At 44.2% G+C, this 23168-nt stretch overlaps 1 protein-coding gene across 1 annotated transcript in view; it reads right to left on the bottom strand.

Moving 5' to 3' along the window:
* Tmc2 (transmembrane channel like 2) overlaps positions 1-22608 on the bottom strand; it is a 75381-nt gene extending 52773 nt beyond the window's left edge. The window contains exons 1-3 of the mRNA XM_006984559.4: positions 22575-22608; positions 8938-9250; positions 3097-3249 (exon numbers count right to left, since the gene is read on the bottom strand). Of these exons, the coding sequence (XP_006984621.1) occupies positions 3097-3249; positions 8938-9250; positions 22575-22608 (500 nt within the window). The remainder of the gene's footprint in view (positions 1-3096; positions 3250-8937; positions 9251-22574) is intronic.
* Between the last annotated feature and the right edge of the window lie 560 nt (positions 22609-23168).

Here is a 23168-nt window from a genome sequence, read left to right as displayed (position 1 = left end):
AAAGCTTGCCTGGAGATCAGAGTGCAGAGCTAGCCACTAGACAACCATAGAGGCCAGGCAGTAGTGGCCATACCTTTAATCCCAGCACTTGGGATCTCATGCCTTGTTCCCAGTACTTGGGAGGGACACATGCCTTTAATCCCAGCACTAGGGAGGTCGAGACAGGAAGTGATACGGCTGGGCAGAGAAAAGGAATATAAGGCAGGAGGAGACAGGAACTCAGTCCTTTTAGGCTGAGGGTTTTGTAGAGGTAAGAACTGGTGGCCTGCTGCTCTGCTTCACGGATCTTTCAGCTTTCATCCTGATATCTGGTTCCAGGTTTTTAATTAATAAGACTAATTAGAATTTGTACTATACCTACAAGTTCACAACTTCAGTGCTTGATCCTCAGCTCGTGGTACTGTTATGGGGAATTGTAAAGTCTTTGAGACATGGAGCCTGTTGGTGGAAGCAGGTCTATGGGGCAGGCTTTGAGTGTTATAGCCAGTCCCTGGTCCAGCTTTCTCTGCTCCCTGCTTTGATTTCATACAGCTCCTGTCATCACGAACTCTGCCTTTTCTGCTATGATATACTGATGCCTCTGTGAGCCAAAATAAACCTTTCTTCTTTTCAGTAATTGTTTCTACAGCTAATCCCCCATCTGCTGAGAATTGATCCTGGAAGCCCAGGGCCTAGAATTGATCTTCACAGTAGGCAAACCCTCTACTATCATGCTACACTCTCAGACCCAGTTCAGGTCTGACAAAGCAAGAACCACGTGACTGTGATTAAAGCAATGTCCTCAACTCATGGACATGACATTCTTATGCCAATAACACCTCCTGCTTTGTCCCATTGCCAATGATGCCCCTGTGCTTCTCTGATTCATCTTTATTCCCCAACTGCATCTTTCAGGACTCAGCATGGTATATGGCACAAGAGATGTTCAAACTTTAATAATAACACTAACTATTGTTTACTAATTCTGTCTAGGGTACTTGATATTTAAAATTTGTGGGGTAAATGAGGAATGTGAAGCTGAAAGGCTAGGAGAAGGGAGTCAGTTTGAGTGATTAAGGATCCAGTAAAACAAACAAACAAACAAACACTTGGATGGAGATGGGACATAAACTCAGGTTTGTTCTGTTTGCCATCATTGTTCTTTGTACCTTGCCATCCTTCTTAGGCAATGTCGAGCCATATGCTTGGGTCAGCTAGCCTCATAAGTGTGTCAGAGGCTGAGGCCCACAGCATTGCTTCTAAAAAAGAGGATGTAGCCTCTGGAAATGCCATCTGCAGTTGGAGACTGTGGTGGTTTGAATGAGAATGGTCCTCATAGGCTCATATGTTTGGATACCTGGTCCCCAGCTGATGGAACTATTTTGGAAGGACCAGGAGGTGTGGCCTTGCTGGAGGTGGTGAGTCAGTGGGTGGGGTGGGGGTAGGCTTTGAGGCTTCAAATGAATCACCCTGTCCTCACTGTGCCCTCTGCCTCTTGCTTGTGCTTCAAGAGGTGAGCTCTCAGTGGAGGCTCTGTACACCTGCTGCCTGCTACCTCAGCTTCATTATCATGAACTCTGACCCTTTGAAACCATGAGCCTCAGATAAACTTTCTCTTGTAAGTTGCCTTGGTCCTGCATGGTGTCTTATCATTGCAATAGAAAAGTGACTAAGACAGAGACTTAACTGCTTAAAGAGTCTACAGCAGGCAAGGGGTGCATTCTACAAGGTCTGGTGATTCTGGAGAAGTGATTAACAGTATAGGCTCTAGAGCCAGAGTTTCTGAGTTCAAATCCAGACTGGATCACTTAACTTGCTGTGGAACACTGGGCAAATTACTTGGTGGTTCTGTGACTCAGTTTCCTCATCAGTACACATGGGAATAAAATAGTATCTGCTTCACAGGGCTGTTTTGAGGAAATAGGATTGCTACACTTACTGCATTTAGAGTTGGGCCCAGCACCTAAGGAATATTCAGTAAACAGTGACTAGGTACAGCTCTGTAAATGAGAGCATAAAGCCCTGAGTGCAGAAAGGTGTAGTGGGCATGTCCTGCAGAGGGGATCCTAGGCCAAGTCTCAGTGTGTGCATGGGAAGTAGGTGGGATTCATCACTTCAGTGCTCCCACAGAGGATACGAGAAAACCACCCAAGGGCCTTGGTAGGAGTGCTGGGCCTGCCTGTCAGCCTTGATAGCTTCGCGTGAGTGTCAACATGCTTAGCAGAGGTCCAGCGGCATATGTGCAGCCCAGAGGCATCTCCAGATGTTCAGAATACATATTCACTGTCTGCATGTGCCAGCTGAAGAGCCAGCTGGGACCCAGTATGGGATGGGCCTTGACGCTGCTGACAGGAAACAAGGCCACCCTTCAGATCTTGTACTGTGTTCCCTTGTGTCTTAGGCGGAAGACACCAAGGGGCAGGAGCTGGTGACTAGAGAAGACCATGGCAGCTGTGACACCTCTCTGCAAAGGTTCCTCATCAGAACCGGATAAGTTCAGTCAGAACTCGACCTTGCGGCTGGGGCAGAGTCGGTCAGAAGCGAGTGCTAAGGTCATGCCACAGCAGTCCCTTCCTGGTCATCCTGCCCACGGAAGCCAGCTCCTGGGGAAAGTTGCATCACTGAAGGAAGGCCAAGGAGGGGCTTCTGTGTGGGAGGATGAATCAAATGTTTGAAGGAGAAGGTGAGACTACTGACTGATAGACAGGAAGTGGGAATAAGTCTCCTCTAGTGTGGAAAGAAAGGTAGCCATGGAAATAGCTGCATCTGGGGATGAGATGGCTGTAAAGCAATGGAAGGCTGGGGCACAGATCGATGCCTGCAGATCTTAAAGGCTGCCCCACTCTGATGCATCTATGTGTGCCATGCTTACAGTGGGGAGGCTGGAGGGGCAGATCTCCTTTCCTGTCCAGTCCCACCAGGGCAAAGAAGAGGAGAGCATGTCCCTTTTCTACAGAAGACAAGCCTCCTGTGCCATGGGAAGCATTGCCTACAGCCACTTACCTGAGCTCTATCCGTGTCTTCACCATAGCCAGGCTTTGTTCCTCAGCCCAGTCACCTGAGCTGCCTCAGCTTCTTTGCCATGGGCCGGGTCCCCCCTCCCTGCATCTCGCTCACCTGAGTTGCCTCAGCTTCTTTGCCATGGGCCAGGGTTTGTTCCGCATGGTGGCGATGAGCTTCTTCTTTTCTTCCACCTGCTCCAGGATCTCAGCCAGCTCCTCCTCAGACAGGGACTCTCCAGTGGACACACTGGAGGCTAAGGAAGTGGACCTAGGGGCAGAGCCATGACAGAGTCAATGAGAGTTAGAAGGGCTCTGGACGGGAGGAATTCTCAGGAAAGATGGGCAGGATCTTTGACACTCACAGAGATGATGGGGCCTGTCTCTACCAGGGATGGGCAGTGAGTCCCACTGCTAGCGAGAGGAGGCCAAACCTGTGTTCTGTAGCCTCAGGTATGACTAGGTTGCCTTCTCCATCTATGCACACAGTAGCACAGTGGCGGCCAATAGGAATAAAAGGTGAGCCACTTGTAATTTTAATCTTTTCTCCATTCATTTGTTCCTTCTTCCTTTCTTGTAAGGATTTCAGGGATGACAAGATGGCTTACATGGCAAAGCACTTGCCAGGCAAGCCTGGTGCCTGGGGTTTGATCTCTGGAACCCACATAAAGTCACAAGGACAGAACCAACCCCACAAAGTTGTCCTGTGACCTTCAAATATGCACAGGGGCGTTTACCTCCGTTCACACACACTGTGCTGGCTAGTTTTATGTCAACTTGACACAAGCTAGTGTCGTCTGAGAGTAGGGAACCTCAATTAAGAAAATGCCTCCAGAAAAATGGGCTGTAGGCAAACCTGAAAAGCATTTTCTTAATTAGTGATTGGTGGGAGAGGGCCCAGCCCATTGTGGGTGGTGCTATTCCTGGGCAGGTGATCCTGGGTTCTATAAGAAAGCAGACTGAGCAAGCCATGATGAACAAACCAGTAAGCAGCACCCCTCCATGGCCTCTGTATCAGCTCCTGCCTCCAGGTTCCGGCTCTGTTTGAGTTCCTGTCCTGACTTCCTTCAGTGATGAACAGTGATATGGAAGTGTAAGCAGAATAAACCCTTTCCTCTCCAGCTTGCTGTTTGGTCATGGTGTTTCATCACAGCAATAGAAACCCTAAGACACACACTAGTAATTTTTTTTATCTTAAAACTTTATTTAAAATACTTTCATTACAAATTTAGAGTAATGAGAAAGCTCTTTATTGTCCCCAAATCATTTATAAACATGAACAGCATGGCATGTTTTTCATTTGAAAAGCTCCTGTTGAAATGGTAAAATATGACCACAGGTATTAGTCCCACTTCTAAGGGGCAGTGATGTCCTCAAGCAGTGAGCATGCTGAGAATACCAGATTATTGCATTCAGAATTTAGAGCTTAATCCCTTATACTAAACAGGAAGAAATAAGACTTTTATGATCTAACAAGGGTCAATTGTCCCCATGTAATGACTCTCCCTAGATCCCCAAGTATTCAGATGCACATAATAAGCATTTCTGTCTCACTGATTTTTTTAAACTCACCTATTTCCTCTGTCATTTTTTCCATAGTGTTATAACAACAATAAAAATCCATTAAACAACAACAATAACTCTTACTGGTCAAGAGAATAGAATCTCTGACCTGGGTGGAGACCTAACATTTCAGTTAGGCAGGGTCACTCTCTTGGCCTAGGGACCACCCTTAGGAAGGTGGGTTTACCTTATGCCATGCTAAAGAGGTGGGCGGAATAATTAGTCCTTCAATAACACAGCTCTCCCCTTTCTTCTCCCAATTCAGGCCCCCAGTGTAGCAGCTTACCAGGCTACAGTCATGTAGCTCATAAGTCTGTTTGTTTTTTTGAGTTATCCAGAAAAGCATAGCTTTTCTTCCTCCTCTCTTCTGAGCATGCTTTCTCTAGCACTTTGGACTTACCCAACATTTTGGACTTCCTTACGCATTCTCTAAAGCCTCCCTCCACACGGTGTGGCTGCTTGTCCACCATGTGTCTGGCTTCCATACCATCTTAAATGGCATGGCTTTCTCCTTTCTCTCCTCCAATCTCTGGGCAGCAGCAGTTTACAGCTGGCCTGCTCTGGGGTTATTTTAAACCTTAACAAAATTGTCCTTGAGTTTCTGTTTGAGTCTACTCTGAAGTTCTTTTATGAATGAGACTAAGAACCCCATGGGGAAACCTGGATTTTCCCTGTATCAATAGTTTGTTAGAAACCTTCTTTTAACGTAACATAATACTGAGAACGACCAATGAAATCTAAATGCACCCTGTCATATGAGATTGAACTTTGAGTCAGAACAGCTATTCGTGAGCCCCAGCACCAGGCAGGGTAAGTCAAAGGAACACCAAGAAGTCCTGTTCAGTGATGGGCCCAGAGCAGGTGTATCCTAGGCTGAGGACACCTGCTTCACTCCAACTCAGAGCTAGGTTGTAGTTTGGGTTATAGATAAGGGAGCAAGAGCATGACTCAACACAAAAGTGTGAGGAGCCCTCTGACATACCAGAGATTTCCTATGGCTGCAAACCTCAGCTCAATACTCATAAGATTAGGAAATTTTAACTTAAAGTTTTTTAAGACACATATTTAAATGGTGACATAAAATGGATAAAATTAATAATGTATTTCATTCATTCAATCAAATTATAGTTTTAACATGATCAATGTAAAAACCATCAAAATACTCTTTATGGTTTTTCTGTTTGTTTGTTTGGTTTTTGGAGACAGGGTTTCTCTGTATGTAGCCTCAGCTGTTCTGGAACTCGCTCTGTAGACCAGACTGGCCTTGAACTCACAGAGGTCCATCTACCTTTGTCTCCCAAATGCTGGGATTAAAGGTGTGCACGACCACTGCTTAGCCAAAATATTCTATTAATAGTCTTTTGGTACTGTTTTCACAACCTGATATCTATTCTTCATTTACAGTGCATGCAAATTCAGACATCAAATTTCCATCATAAATATTTTCTATTTGTAGTTTGTAAAATTATAGTTGAAAAAGTCGATATGCATACACAAATTGTTTTAGACATGCTTTAAAAATGTTTCCTCCAAAACAAGCGATATAAGGTTATTTTTCTTTGATGTTTATATCATTAACAAAATACTTTGATTCCAAAGTCAGTTCAGGTCAGTTTCAAAACTCTGTCTGTCCAAGTTAAATAAATTCACTAACTCAGTTGCATTCATGTCAAATTTAAATAATGCTACATTAAATTGAGTTGGAAACTTATTTCTTTGGTCTCCCTGGCCACATTTCAAGTGCTCAATGCCTAGTGGTTATTTTCTGGCTAGCACAACTACAGAGAACTTCTGTTGAGAACCCCCCATGCTCTGCCCCTCCCTATGCCCTGGTAATACTGCCTGCTCAGCGGCTTCAGGGTCCAAATTCCTGTGTGTGCTTTGTGCATCCTCAGGGATAGAGTGACGCGGTAGCTGATGGGGAAGGGGGAAAGAGAGTCTAGAGAAAGGTCATGTGTACTGGTTTGAATGAGAACAGCCCCTAGAAGCTCATATGTTCTTGGTCTCCAGTTAGTAGAACTATTTGAGAAGGAGTAGGAGGCGTGGCCTTGTTGGAGGAGGTATGTCACCGGGGGTGGGCTTTGACGTTTCAAAAGTTCAAGCCAGGCCCATTGCCTCTCTCTCTTCCTGCTGTCTGGATCAGGATGTAAAGCTCTCAGCTGCCGTCCTGGAGTCATGCCTGTCTGCTTCCCACCATAATGATCACGGACTGACCCTCTGAAGCTGTAAGCAAGCTCCCAATTAAATGCTTTCTTTTGTAAGAGTTTCCTTGGTCATGGTGTCTCTTCACAGCTGTAGAATACAAACTAAGACATTATGTCTGGAAAACCTTAACAAGGCTCATAAAGAGATTAGTTGGGATTACTGCTACCTTTAGGTTTTGGACACCAGTTTACAGAAATCTCTGAGTTTTAATTTCTTAACTCTTGGAAACAGAGAAATCTAGCATAACCTTGGATGCAGAAAGCCCAGCCATAGGCATTTTTGGTCATACCTTACACATTCCCAGTGATAGCTGTCTTTGAGTCTTTGTATGATGTTATCCCTCATTGGAAGGAGTTGTCATTGTTTGTTTAAATTCCATCTGTCCTTCAGATACTTACTGAAATGCTCACCTTCTCTGTAGTGGAAATGTGATGCCCCAGGGCCCCAGCAGTACAACACTATCAAATCTTGTCTTGTGCGCACGTTGCTTTCTGCCTTGTCTTAATTGAGTCTCATCTTTCCTACTAGACAATCAGCATCTGGGGAACCAGGGCTGAGTCTTTTCATCCCTGTCATGGCAGTCAGCACCGCTGAGTTCTTGTCTGTAATGCCTTATATTGCATATGTCATTTAGGGTACGTGTTCCTTCTAAAATTTAAGATACCCAAGGGCAATCATCAACAATGCATTCAAGCTAGCTGGATGTGTAGCTTAATGGTAGGGCATGTGCTTTGAATGCAAAAGGACCTGGGTTCAATCCTGGGTACAACAACAAATAAATAACCAAAGGAAAAATCTAGGCACGGTGGCATGTGATTATAATCCCAGCACTTGCGAGCCAAGAACTGTTAATACTGTGCAGGAGTAGAATCTCCAAACACAAACAAATATGTTGTCAGTATGTGGTGTGTGCATCTGAGCACAATGCTGAGGAGGCCAGAAGAGAGCCTTGGGTCCCTGGAGCTGGAGTTAGAGGCATTTGTGAACTGCCCAACATAGGTTCTAGGAACTGGACTTGGGTCCTCTGGAAGGGCAAGCAGTACGTGCTCTTAACCACTAAGCCTCCTCTCTAGCCGGGAATGAAAATATTCCAAAGAAACACTGTGCCTCCCCCTTGGGTTCTGAGATTATTGGAACAGTCGACCCAGGAATTAGAATTTCCAAGGAATCTCATGCTGGGAGAAGCAAAAGACAGAATCCTGGTGCCAGTCAGAGGAAGATCAGGAAGAGATTTCACACAGTTCTCACAGAGTGTCAGACCACTTTGCGGAGAGATTGGACATGAACCGACGATGGGCTGGACCATGTCTTGACCAGGACTGCCTAATTATACACACCCCTGCTCTTTATTTAAACCTAAACTTCTTGTCAGGGCCTCAAGATAGACTTGGGGTGGTAGCTACTGGACCTCTTTGTTCCTCTTCCCAAAGTAGTTACATTTAATAAACCTCCTTTCTCTTCTTTTCTCTTATTGAGTACGTCAGGGTCCAGGCTCTGGCCCTAACTGACTCTGTCAACAGTATGAGTAAAGAAAGCATGCTGGAACCCAGAAGGAACATCAAGTGTTTGCCATCACCCTAATTCTCACGCTGGCTTCAAAAGCCTCCTCATCCATCATAAGGGATTCTTCAAATATCCCTAGAAGCGAGCAAATCATAGACTGTCTCTAATGAGTGCCAAAGAGAAGCCACCAAAAGCCACCTGTAGAAACCCGACCTGTAGATTCCATTAGCTGCCTGTCGACTGCCCCATATACTAGTGGAACAAAGGATTCCAAGTCAGTCATCCCAATGCCCATAGGCTCAGAGCTGGCAGAACTCGTCAAGTTCTAGACTGTCATATTTCTAGAAGAGAGAAGGGTACTTACACACCTATGTGTGCATGACGGAGTGTGCATGATCCCTGTAGGACTTCCAAATCCAATGCCATTCATTATTTTCAGCTGGAGTGATAGTCACCAGCTGAAAGTCAGGAACCTTGAGATCTTATCTCTACTCTGTGTCTGGGCCACCGCTCCACAGCCAGAGCTTCACTTGCAATATGAGCTGCTATAACAAACAGTGTATTGGGGCTGTTCTACATGTGATGGTCTGGGAAAGTAGGAGCAAGAGCAGTAGCTACTTCTCCCCAAAGTGAGAACCACCCCATCCCAGGGCTGGGAAGAGGGCAGCCAATCACAGTTACAACACACCTGGATTTCCTCAGCTGCTTGCCTGTCTCCTTCCCCAGAGCCTCCCTTTCCTTCTTTGGAGGTGTTCTCTGCTTCTTGAGGGAAGTCCTCCGGTCCTTCTTCCTCCCCTGGGAAGGCCTCTCCACTTTGCGTGGTTTTTGTCCCCGAAGCCCCTTGTGACAGCTTCCATGTTCCATCTGCCTCTTCCGGGAAGACCCTGACCTGGGGCTACCCTTAGCAGGCTCCTTCCGGCTAGACTGGGCATGGTGCCTGTCTTGGGGACCTGCAGCCGTGGAAGTTTGTTTCCTGGAGGGTCTCCTTGCTGACTTGTCACCTGTAAAAGCAGAAAATGCACAGTGGTGGCTCCAGAGGACTCAGCCCAAGAAAGCATCACTCCCTTGTAGGGGCTGGGTGACAAATATCCAGCATGCTTCCTAGCGCCTACTAGCTCTGTTGAGCTCAGAACATGATGCCCCCAAATATAGCACCTTGGTATGCTTTGTGCTAAGAACATCGAGAAACCACAGATAGTCACTCTCTGGCCTTCCCTCATATCCCTGGAGAGCCACTCTGATAGAGAGGTGTCCAGTCCTATCATATTAGGAAAAGAGAAGCCAAGAAGCTGGACAGACAGACTTCCTCATGTCTGATCAACATTAGCTCATGCTCTAGTGTTCTCGAACATAGTTAATGAAAGTGCAATTCTCCCTAGAGTTTTAGGTCTTCATTTCTGAAGCTCTTGTGTCTCATAAAACTTAAATGGATTTGTACACTTGTCTCTTGTTAATCTGTCTTGATATAGAAATTTCAATCACAGACCTGTACACCCCACAACCCCAAAGGCCTATTTGGGAAACTTCTAGATTGAGAGGGTTGTTGTCCTCATCCAACTTGTGATTTCCCCCTGATCTTACCTAAACCTTGGCTATAGATCCATATTGGTGCCTTTCTTCCTCCTATATTTGTGGTTCTTTGCCTCAAAGTAGATTCATGTGTAGACTTCCAATGCTATGGTGGTTTGAATGAGAATGGCCTCTGTCTTAGTTAGTGTTTATAATTGCTGTGAAGAGACACCATGACCATGGCAACTCATAAAAAAACATTTAATTGGGGGGGGGTTGCTTACAGTTTCAGAGGTTCAGTCCATTATCATCATGGCAAGGAGCATGGTGATGTGCAGGCTAAATCTTGACCAGAAGGCAACAGGAAGTGGACTGAAGCACTGGGCATGACTTGGCATATATAAGACATCAAAGCCCACCCCCACAGGGACATACTTCCTCCAAAAAAGTCACACCTCCTAATAGTGCCATTCTCTATGAGCTTATGGGACCAATTACATTAGAACTACCACAGCCTCCACGGACTCATATATTTGAATGCATGGTCCCCAGTTGGTAGAATTGTTTGGGAAGGATTAGGAGGTGTGGCCTTGTTGCAGGAGGTCACTGAGGGTGGACTTTGAGGTTTTTAAAGCCCATGCTATTCCCAGCTGGCTCTCTCTGTCTCCTGCTTATGGATCAGATAAAAGCTCTCAGCTACTGCTTCAGCACCATGTCTGCCTGCCTGTCATGCTTCCTGCCATAATGGTCATGGACTTTAACTCTCTGGAATGGTAATTCTCCTGTAGCACGAATCTTAAAAGTTCTTATTAATAAAAACAAACCTGGGGCTAGGTATTGGGGTGAATGCTGAATGATCAGAGAGACAGAACAAGCCACAGCCACCTCACCTTGCCAATTCCTCCGCTGATCCTGTTTCCTCAGACTGGAAGCCTCTGTGTCCTCATACCCAAATGGATCTCAGCTGAACTGCTTCTTGAAAGCCTGAAAGCTTAACCAGGCTCTAGTTCCTGGTCCTCACGCCTTAAATACCTTTCTGCTTTCTGCCATCACTTCCTGGGATTAAAGGCATGAGTCACCATGCCTGGCTGTTTCCAGTGTGGCTTTAAACTCACAGAGGTCCAGGCAGATCTCTGCCTCTGGAATGCTAGGATTAAAGGCGTGTGTGCCACCATTTTCTGGCCTCTGTACCTAGTGGCTGTTCTGTTCTCTGACCTCAGAGTGCACAATATTTTGGGGAACACAATATCACCACATTCCCCCAATTAAGTGTGTTCTTTAATAAGTTGCTCTGGTCATGGTGTTTTGTCACGACAATAAAGAAGTAGCTAAGACTCATCAAATCTGTTGCTATAAAGTGAACAGTGATACAGTATACCATTTGCTGGACACAAAGCAATCTAATCCAATCCCCTAACTATCCACAATTTCAACTCCTTGGCAATAATTAAAAAAAAAAGAGCTCAAGAAGCCAAAAATTATAGTTGGCAAAAGGAAAAATGTAAGGTATAAAGTTTTTCAGCTAGATGTATCAATTGATGTTGGACACCCCATGGTCAATTGTACTAGTTGTAGAATATTCCTTTACACTGTGTGAAGATATATCACTGTCATTGGTTTAATAAAAAGCTAAATGGCCAATAGCTAGGCAGGATTTTAGGGGCAGACAGAATACTGGGAAGAAGGGCAGAGAAGTCAGCCAGACCCAGAGTAAGTCAGACATACAAAAATGGGACAAGAGGTAAAGGCTGCATGGCAGAATGTAGATTAATAAAAAAAAAAGGGGTTAGTTTAACTTGTAAGAGCTAGTTAGTAACAAGACTAAGCTATTGGCTGAGCTTTCACAATTAATAAGAAAACTCCATGCAGTTATTTGGGAGCTGGCTGGCAGGACATAAAAGTCCAACTACAGTTCCTTGCATTGTCATGAGTCATGAATTTCTGTCATGGTATCTGTCTGATGCAAAAATAAGCTTCTTTGGTGAGTGGTGAGAGATACATTTATCTGTGGATATAAGGATAAGAATGCAGTTAAACATATACCACTGTTTCACCCTCAGGAATATCTTGCCATGCTGGTCATTGTTGTGGTTCTCAGGTTTTATTGCTATGTAGGACTGGTGAGTGATTTTTCTCCCTTGGCATCTTGCATACCACCTTCAGATACTATGAGGGCCAGTCCTCAGGAAGAAGGCTTCCAGGTCAGTTCTCACTCAAATCTCCAAGTCTTGTGTCGAAAGTATGTGATATCTTCAGTTAGGGCCTTCCCTTCAAATTCTGAGAAGCAACCAAAGACAACAGCCACAGTCTCTATTGTTTTGGGGGTCTCTTGGACTTCCCTGGCCAACAACTTGAGAGGAGGTTTCTCGTGCCCAGCACTGAGATTGCGTCAGCTGGTCCGTGGCTCTTGGAGCAGCACATTGTCCTTTCCTTGCCTCATCCTTTGTCTCTTGTATAAACCACAACGAAGAGTCTTAACCCACCGTGATGGTCTGAATGAAGATGGCCACCATAGGCTCACAGAGAGTGGGATTATTTGAAAGGATTATAACTTGTGGCCTTGTTGGAGGAAGTGTGTCACTGAGGGTGGGCTTTGAGGTTTCAGAAGCTCAAGCCAGGTCAGTGGCTCTCTTTCTGCCACCTGTGGATCAAGATGTAGAACTCTCAGCTACCTCCACAGTAGCACATCTGCCAGCATACTGCCATGCTTCCTGCCATGACAATAATGGACTAAACCATGCCAGGTGGTGGTGGCACATGCCTTTAATCCCAGCACTTGGGAGGCAGAGGCAGGCGGATCTCTGTGAGTTCGAGGCCCGCCTGGGCTACAGAGTGAGTTCCAGGAAAGGCGCAAAGCTACACAGAGAAAGCCTGTCTCGAAAAAACAAACCAACCAAACCAAACAAAACAAAGAAGAAGGACTAAACCTCTGAAAACATAAGCCAGTTCCAATTAAATGTTTTCTTTTATAAGAGTTGCCATGGTCATGGTGTCTATTGACAATGGAACATCGACTGAGACACCCATACCCTCTCATATTCCCTCTCTCCTGACTGGCCTCTGTGCTTCCCTGGGAGGCTACCTGTTAACTGAGCATCCCTCTTCTATGGATCTGTGAATGCAATACTTTTCCTTCATGACGGTCACTTTGCATTTCTGTGTATCTTGCCACAACTGATTAGAGACGTCCCAGATGCTCTTTAGATCACAGGAGAACTTTTTCCATGCAAGCCTTTGTCCTCTGACCTCAATTTTTCTGACAGAATACAAGCTATTGCCGTTAAAAAAATAGTTTTATCTTTGTGTGTGTGTGTGTGTGTGTGTGTGTGTGTGTGTGTGTGTGTGCATGTGGGTGTGTGTGTACCAGCAAGAGGCCAGAAAAGGGTATTAAGCTCCCCTGGAGTTTGGAGTTACAGGCTTTTGTGATTCAAACGTGGATCAAATTCAGGAACCAAATTCAGGTCCTCTGCAAGAACAGCAAGTACTCTTAACCTCTGAGCTGCCTCCCCAGCCTATTGAAATGGGCTTGGACATTCACATCTGTGGTCTCAGCACTTGGGAGGCAGAGGCAGAGGGATGAGAGGTTCAAGGCCAACCTCAGATACATACTGAATTCCAGACTGGCCTGGGATATATAAAATCTTGTCTCAACAAACAGAGTGGGAGCATATCTGCAGAGAGAGAGCTCAGTGGTTAAGACCATATGCTGCTCTTGTATGGGACCTACGTTCATCTCCCAGTACCCATGTTAAGAGCCTAACAACTAACTGCCTCTAACTCCAGCTCCAGGGATCAGACACCCTCTTCAGGCTTCCATGTACAGACACACAAGCAAACACACACACACACACACACACACACACACACACACACACACACACTTAATAAATAAGTAAATAAATAAATAAAATTTAAACTTTTTAAAGAGTGGAAGACAGTCAGTGCTTAGCTACATAGCAAGACTATTCAAAAAGAAAAATTGTATTTTAGGAGGTTGGGAATATAGTCAAGACATGAACTTCTTAAGAGAGAAAAAACTACATTCAAGTGTCTTTTCAATGTCTGTATTTATGGTTCTGTGGCTTTTTGAGTTATTTTTTCAAAGGGTATAATTTCAGCAAGATTTCGATATTAAGCAAAGTTTAAAATTTAAGTGAAAACTAGGGCTAGAGAGATGGCTTAGCAATGAAGAGCATTGGCTGCTCTTCTACAGGACCTGTCCAGTCCCATTACCCACATGGAAGATCACAAGTGTCTGTAACTCCAGTTCTGGGGGATCGGATGCCCTCTTCTGGCTTCTGCAGGTACTGCACACATGTGGTATACAGACTTATGTGCAGACAAAACACTCATACACATAAAATTTAAAAAAAATTTAAATGTAAGTAAAATATGGAAATGAAAGTAAAATATGTTTAGTTTTTATTGTCAGTTCAATCTAGAGTCTAAACAATCTAGAGTTGCCTGGAAAGTGGGAACCTAAATTGAGGTATTTGTCCAATCAAACTGGCCATATCTGTGGGAACAGTCTTGATTATTGATGGACACAGGAGGGCCCAGCCCACTGTGGAACTATTCTTCAGGAAAATGGTCCTGGGCTATATAAAGAAGCCAGCTAGGAGCCAGATAGAGAGCAAGCCAGTAAGCATTTTTCCATGGTTTCTGCTTCATTTCCTGCCTTGAGTTTCTCCCCTGACTTCCCTCAGTCATGGACTGTGACCTGGAAGCGGAAGCCAAAGAATCTTTGCTTCTACAAGTTGTTTTGGTTATGGTATGGTGTTTACCAGGCAGCAGGAGAGCCATCAAGGACAAAACATAAGCTAGGTTACTGGTTTTCTTAGCATAATCTCCTTGTGTAATGAAATTGTAAGGTAGTCTTATGATGTGTATTATTTGTGTTTGAAGATGAGAGAGGTGCTAATATGTCTAAATTTAAAGTTACAAATATTCTGACCCTAAATAATACATTTTACTTATTTTTGTATTTCAAGCATCCTTGTTTGAGAAGGTTTTTGGAAACTGATGATTATCTCTGTAGATAATTTTGACTTTATCAGTTATGTTGTAGTTTCTTTTTTTTTTTTTTTTTTTTTTTTTGGTTTTCCAAGACAGGGTTTCTCTGTGTAGCTTTGCACCTTTCCTGGAACTCACTTGGTAGCCCAGGCTGGCCTTGAACTCACAGAGATCCACCTGCCTCTGCCTCCTGAGTGCTAGGATTAAAGGTGTGCGCCACCACCGCCCAGCTATGTTGTAGTTTCTTGACTTCAATCAGCACACAGTGGAAAATCTGATCCCAGGAGGAGGAGGAGGCTCTGACCCTTCCCATGTTCTCTCCATTTTCCTCATTTTTCTTTTACCTCAACACTTTCATGTGCTTTCCTGCCAAGAACCCTAGCAGTTCACACTGAAGACTGGTGTTTCCATTAGGTAGGAGCAGGTACATTTTGAAGTATGCCCAGAACATTATGCTATATATACTGGCTAGTTTTATGTCAACTTGACACAAGCTAGAGTCATCTGAAAGGAGGGAACCTCAATTGAATAAATGCTTCCATGAGATCCAGCTGTAGGGAATATTTTAAATTAGTGAATGGTGGTGGACTCAGCTTACTGTGGATGCTGCCATCCCTGGGCTGGTGATCCTGGGTTCTATAAGAAACAGGCTGAGCAAGCCATGAGGAACAAACCAGCAAGCAACACCCCTCCGTGGCTTCTGCATCAGCTCCTGCCTCCATGTTTCAGCCCTTCTTGAGTTTCTGTCCTGACTTCTCCCAGTGACGGGCTACATTGTGGAAGTGTAAGCTAAAACCTTCCCAAGCTGGTTTAGATCATGCTGTTTTACCACAGCAATAGTAACCCGAACTAAGACACTGTCCTTATCACGTGCTGACCTTAACAGGAGCCATTTGTTAGAGAGTGAAACTGATGGACCCAAGGTCAAAGAAATGTCTGACTCCATCCCCTTCAAGCCTTCCTGTTTCTTTTAAGTTAGGTGGAAGAAGTTTGGTACATTTGAAGGTCACGTGCCTAGTGGCAGAAGTTCACTAAAAGATTGAGACATAAAGATGGGATGCTACTAAGTGATTAAAAAAAAAGAACTTTCAAGCTATGTAAAAATAGTGTGGGAGACCTTGAGTGCACATTTCTAAGTGAAAGTTGCCCCCTGCCCAGTGAAGACTTCATATCATGGCTCCACAATGCTCTAGGAAGTCCAAACTGCAGAGACAGTAAAACCATCAGTGGCTGCCAGGATTGAGTGGAAAGAGAAGATTGAACAGGTGGGCCACAGGGTATTTTGAGAACATGCTGTTCTGAACAAAGTTGTGACAATATACTTATTACATTACGCATTTTCAGAACCCTTAGAAGATACAACACAAAGAATGAATCCTAGTGTTCATTCTGGACTTTGACAAGAATGCCTCAATATTGGTCATAACATGCAGTGAACTAATGCAAGAGGAAAAGGAAGGTAATTTATGCCAAGTTTTTCTATAAGCCTAAAATTTCTATTTTAAAAAAATACATAATATTGGGACTAGAGAGATGGATCAATGGTTATGGTCACTGACTGCTTTTCCAGAAGACTGAGTTCAATTCTCTTTACCCACATGGTGGCTCATAAACATCTGTAACTCCAGTTCCAGGGAATCTGACACCCTTTTCTGGCCTCCATGAGAACTAGGCATGCATGTGGGTACACAGTCAAATCATCCATACAGGTTAAAAAAGAAGTCTATTTTAAAAATTAAAATGATTGATCAATGAGATGCTTTGAGGAAACACTCCAAAAGTGTTTTTAAAGATTAAGGAGCTCTTGGTACAGACCCAGGGTCCCCCTACCTCTTTCATCCTCATCTCTCCAGGCTTACTCTGAGGTCTAGCCTGCCTGGAGGAGCCCCTACTCCCACAGTACCCCTTTCCCTGGGGACTCCGACTCTTGGTGTGAACCCAGTGTCCCCAGAGCTCTTTCCTGTTGCTACCTGCAGACCCTCAGAAAACTATCAGGGACCTAACATCCACCACATTGCTAGAATCTAGAATAGGCAACAGCAGTAAAAGGACAGAATACAGGGAGGCAGAGGCAGGCAGATCTCTGTGAGTTCGAGGCCAGCCTGGTCTACAGAGTGAGATCCAGGAAAGGCACAAAGCTACACAGAGAAACCCTGTCTTGAAAAACAAAACAAAACAAAAAACAAGAACAGAATACCTACCCAACGAAGATGAGAACAGATATCCATACCAATAAAACTTCAAACATCAAAACTCCAGATGTGTAGATCCCAGTGCAAAACCAAACACAAGCAACCAAGACAACATGCCTCCTCTGGAAGCCAGTGATCCTATTGCAATAGGTCCTGAGAAAAGCAATTTAGCTGAAGTACAAGACAAGGACTCAAAACAGCAATGAATAACTTCAAGACCTCAAAGAAGATATGAATAAATAAATGCCTTATGAAATTGTAAAAATGCAGCTGAATGAAGTAAGAAAACATTTTAAGTTATAGAACTAGAATTTAACAAAGAAATACAATCACTAAAGAAAACCTAAACTAAAATAAAACTGAAAATGAAAAATTTAGAATATTAAGCAAAACCCTCAGAGGACAGCCTCACCAACAGATTACAAGACATGGAAGAGAGAATTTCAGGTACTGAAGACAAGGTAGAAGAAACTGATATCTTGGGCAAATAAAATGTAAAACCTAAAAAAAAAATCCAGGCACAAAACATCCAAGAAATCTGGGACACCATGAAAACACCAAATCTATGAATAATAGGAATAAAGGAAGAAGAAGAAACCCAGGTTAAAGGCACAGAAAATATCTTTCAACAAAAATAGAAAAAATTCCTTAATCTAAAGAAAGATATGCCTATCAAGATACAAGAAGCATAAAGAAAACCAAATAGATGGCACCAGAAAAGAAATTTCCACAACACATAATAATCAAAACACTGAACATACAGGACAAAGAATATTAAAAGCTGAAAAGGAAAAAGACCAAGTAATATATAAAGAAAGACCCAATTAGAATAACACCTGGCTTCTCAATAAACACTAAAAGCCAGAAGGACTTGGATAGATGATCTACAGACTCTAAAAGACCACAGATGCCAGCCCATATTCTATATCTAGCTAAACTTTCCATCACAGTAGATGGAGAAAGAAAAACATTCCAAGATAAAACCAAATTTAAGCAATTTCTACCACTCCAGCTCTACAGAAGAAGCTAGAAGAAAACTTCAATTGGAAGAGATTAACTATATCCAAGGACACAGGGAATCATTAATCTAAGAATAGTAAATAAAACGAGGGAGGAAATGCCCACAAAATAACAGGAATCAATAAACATGGCTCATTAATAACTTTCAACATTAGCCAAGTATGGTGGCACATGCCTTTGATCCTGGCACTCAGGAGGCAGAGTCAGGAGGATCTCTGTGAGTTCAAGACTTGCCTGGTTTACAATTGAATTCCAGGACAGCCAACACTGTTACACAGGAAACCCTGTCTCAAAAAACAAACAAAAATAAAATAAACTCTCAACATTAATGGTCTCAATTCTCCAATAAAAAGACATAGATTAATAGATTGGATTAGAAAACAGGATTCATCTTTCTGCTGTATCCAAGTAATACATCTCACTATCAAGGAAGAAAAATGAAATTGTGAAACTTACAGGTAAATAGATTGAGCTAGAAAAAAAAATCATCCTGAATGAGGTAACCCAGACCTCAAAAGACAAATACTGTATGTTTTCTCTTATGTGTGGATGTTAGCATTTAAGCTTTCAATACATGTGCTACAATTTGAATAACCACAGGGATTTGGACCAGAGGGGAGGAGAGGATCCTTCAAGGAAGGGGAAATGGAGTGCAGTGTTATGGAGAGAGAGCGGAAACTAGAATAGGAAGATTAAATAGGGAGAGGGATGGAAAGGCAGGGTAAAGGAGGAAATAGGGTGTAGTCAGAAGTTTTCCTGTATCCCACCCGGTCCTGCAGTCGCTCAGACCCAAGTAAACACATAGAGGCTTATATTATTTACAAACTGTATAGTATATGGCAGGCCTCTTGCTAGCTAGCTCTTATATCTTAAATTAACCCATAGCTATTAATCTATGTATCGCCATGTGTTCTGTGGCTTTACCTGTGTCCCATTACATGTTGCTCCTTGGGTGGCTGGTTCACGTCTCTCCCTTCTGCCCTTCTTCTTCCTGTCTATCTGCTTGTATTTCCTGCCTGCCTCTAAGCTGCCTTGCCATAGGCCAATATAGCTTTATTTATCAACCAACCAAAGCAACACATATTCACAGCATTCAGAAAGACATCCCACAGCAATAGGGAGAGGGGCAACTAACTCTAAAGGACCTTTGAAAAGCCATATGGAAACCTACTACTGTGGTAGTTTTCTGAAATATATACAATATGAAAGAAAGATAAATTGAATCACCAAATAATGAGGGGATGATGCCACAACTAGACATCTAATGTCACCAAGTAAAACCTTTAGTGCCAGGAATGGGCTACATCTTGTTGAGTCATTGGCCAAAAGAGTACCATGGAGCCCCCCAAACATTACAGGCTATTGGCTGCTCTCCACAACCTGATGGTAAGGCCCTGTTGCTGAAGACAACACTTACTTATGTCATTCAACACAGAGAAGTGGAACTGGTGCCTGACTGAATAGAGTTCATGGTCGTGTAAGGTACTTTGCACCTGCCAGAGGTGAAAGGTTATCATCAATATCTCCCAGAGACAAATCCTGTGACCTGTAACAGCAACCTTCCTGCAAGATATATTGGTGCAATGGTGGCATGAATTTTAGGGAAGCAATGAGCCACTTTTAAAAACTGGATTTAAGGCCCACTCCATGAGGTAGAACACATACCTGACACTGCTAATGTGGCCAAGAACCTGAGGCTAGATAGGTCATGACTTAGGGAAAACCAAATGCTATTATTCTGCTAAAAGAACATAACAGTAAAATGACTCGTAATGACCCTTTGCTACATCCATAGATTAGTGCCTCACTTAACCCACATCAGAGAAGATTCTTCTTGCAGTAGATGTGAGTCCACACAGAGACCCACAACTGGACAATGTGCAGAGAGTGAGAGATTTTGGAGTGCTCAGTCCTAAATAGGATCAAATTCCTCCTCTCAAGGCTCAGGGATCTATGAGGAAGAGGAGGCAGAAAGATTGTAAGAGCCAGAGGGGATAGATGACTCCAAGGAAACAATGTCTTCCAGACACAACAGGACTGACACACATTTGAACTCAAGGAGACTATGGCAGCACATATATGACCTCCAAGGGGTTAAGCCAGACAAGGTCCCAGCATTGGGAGGGGAAGTAGACATGAGGTCTCACCCCCCACTAAGAAGCTATTTGCAATTGATATCTGCTGGGAAAGGGGAAATTAGTTTTCTCTGATGGAGTGTCACTGAGTATCAACCATACTCCAGGGTAGACCACGTGTCCAGTAGTTGGCCAAAAGGAACTCCATGTTTTGTTGGTTTTATTTGTTTGTTTGTTTGTGTGTGTGTGGACTTATTTAATTTTGTTTTGTTTTGGCATTTTCTATTTTATTGGTCTTTTCTTTGTTAGGGTTTTGTTTTTGTTTTTCATGACAGGGCTTTACTGTGTAGCTTTGGTGCCAGTCCTGGAACTCACTCTGTAGACCAGGCTGGCCTCGAACTCACAAAGATCCACCTGTGCCTGCCTCCCGAGTGCTGGGATTAAAGGTGTGCATCACCACTGCCAGGCTGCTGGTTAGTTTTGATTTTCATTTTTGTGGGTTTTTATTTTTATTTTTGAGAGAGGTTGAGAAAGAGAGAAAGAACATCAAGTTGGATGGGTAGGGAGGTGGGGGGTATCTGAGAGGAGCTGGGAAAAGGGGAAAACGATCAAAAAATAATTGCATGGAAAATTCAAAGTAAAAAAAGATTAAAGGAGCTTATGTGATTGGCTTATAACACACAGATAAGTGATTATACAAATTAAATATTTCAAAATATTCATAAGTAGCTGGGCATGGTGGCACATGACTGTAATTCCGTCCCTTGGGAAGCAATTGCAAGCACAAGGAGAACAGGAAGTGGCAATAGCGTGCAGGACTTTAGCATTCATTAGCACAGTCTTCTGTGTTTAGACACGTTTATTGACATGAGAATTTGAAGTCGTGGCAATGGAGGAGACTCTCTCTCTTTGTAGCTTCTAGGGCCTCTTCAGCTTCTCCTGTTCCCTGGGGACTGGCTGGCTAGCTTCCTCACAGGTCACAGAAATGCTGTAATCACATTCCCAGGGGGAGCTGCCTAAACCCCAGCTACAAAAAGATTGTTGGGAGATGAGAGGTGCCCTTTGGAGGGAGGGAGGCCTTTGGGTGTGGGAGGGAGGCCTGGCTGCACCATCTGCTAGGTGTTGCTTGTCCCTGGGATAATGAATGTCCACAGCTTACCAAGGCAAAGCTCAAAGTGTCTCTAATTCTAGGAATAGCCTTGTTAAAGCAGAGGCTGAGCAGCAGGCCATCTCTGCTTGACCTTGTTGTAGAATATTATTTTAAGGCATGTTGCTTTTGTTTATGTTGCTTTTGTTTAGCTCTGTGAAGCTGTGTTACTTTGCCTGTCTAAAACACCTGACTGGCCTAATAAAGAGCTGAATGACCAATAGCGAGGCAGGAGAGAGACATAGGTGGGGTTGGCAGGCAGAGAAAATATATAGGAGGAGAAATCTGGGAGGAGCAGAAGTAGTCAGAGAAGGAGGAGGGCTCTGGGGGCCAGGCACCCAGCTACATAGCAAGCCACAGAATAAGAGTAAGATTTACAGAAGTAAGAGAATGGGGAAAAGCCCAGAGGCAAAAGACAGGACAATTTAACATTAAGAAAAGCTGGCTAGCAACAAGCTAAGCTAAGGCCGGACATTTATAATTAAAATAAACTTCTGTATATGATTTATTTGGGAGCTGGGTGGTAGGCTCCCCAAAAGAATAAAAACAACCAACAACATGACCTCATGCCTCCTTCCCAGTTAAACCAACTACTACCCAGAAAAGAATCATGCTTGTTATTGAGCAAGGAAAGAAGGAATGAGGGGGTGGTGGTGAGAGGAAGGAAAATGTGGGATGGCTGAAGTTCAGGGCTAATATGAGCCTGGCACACTACCCAGGAGCCCATCACCCTCCACACTGCCTCACCCCCTCCATCCCCATCCTCTATTCATGAGAGCTGCTCACTTCACCATGCGCCCAAGGCCGGGAAGAAGGCAGGTGGTTGCCCTCTGGAAAGTCTCCTGGCAGCAGTCGCATTTCACCATGGGAGCCTGCAGACTGGGACCTGGCTCCAGTTACTTTATTCAAAAAGTTCTAAGTCCAACATTTCCCTGATACCTTGGAAAAGTCTTAAGTTCAGAACTCTCTCCCGTCTCCCCCTGCACAAAAGACAGACAGACAGACAGACAGACAGACAGACAGACACAGTGGGTGAGACTTGTTAAGGGAACACAGCTGTAAATAGTAAGCTCTTAAGATTATGCAGATGGGTGGCCAGTCCCAGCAAGTTCATTAATGTGGGCTCTCCATGACCCTCTGCACAGGTCATTTTCAGTTCCTGTATGAGCCCTGCAAGGAAATGACAATTACCCTCATCCCACGGGTGAATAGGAGGAGGCTGAGTAGCCACCTGAGGTTGCTCAGCTCAATCTGTAGGATCTGAACTCAAATGCAGGGCCTTCCCATGCCCCTGAGACTGCTTCCCCCATATCCACTGTGCCAAGGGACCTGGTAGGTGGGACCCTTGAGGATCAAGCCGAGGACTCACCTTCCTCCTCCAGGCTCTTTAACTGGCGGCTCATGGTCATCAGAATATCAAGGTCCTCACACTGGCTCACATCTTCATATACTTCCAGCCTGGGGTGCTCTCAAGCTGTCATGGTCGTTGGCCTCTCTTCCCGGGACCTGACAGCAGCTGGAGCTTCTCTGAGATTGAAAGTAGAGGTAGGTTTTGTTGGGGAGAAAGATGGGGAAGGAAGCAGCGAGTTTTCAGCCCGTCAATCCATCCACACCCTCCTCTGCTCTGCTTCCTCTGCCAAGGACAGTGCGGCCTCACGTTTCAGGCATCACTTATACATGAGGCCCTGGAGGGGTAGGAACTGCAGGCTCCCTCATAACAACGATACTGCTTGCATCCAGCCAGGGAAGGTGTGAGCTGTATTGCACGGCTCTTTCCCAGTGTCTTGAGTCCCTGATTGGGACGAAGGTGTAAGCTATCCTCCGGGTTTCTGTTTAAAGTGCAGATTATGAATGGGATCTCCTTGCTGTCCCCCCTCCCCTTCCAGGGCTCAGTATTAAGCCAAGGGCCTTGTGCATGCTAGGCAAGTGTTCCTGAGTCCTGGAATCTACACTTTGGACCTGA

The sequence above is a fragment of the Peromyscus maniculatus genome, chromosome 4, assembly GCF_049852395.1.
Source record: "Peromyscus maniculatus bairdii isolate BWxNUB_F1_BW_parent chromosome 4, HU_Pman_BW_mat_3.1, whole genome shotgun sequence".
Classification (NCBI taxonomy): Eukaryota; Metazoa; Chordata; class Mammalia; order Rodentia; family Cricetidae; genus Peromyscus; species Peromyscus maniculatus.
The sequence above is the reverse complement of the archived record's forward strand: the minus strand, read 5'-3'. Positions and strand labels throughout refer to the sequence as shown.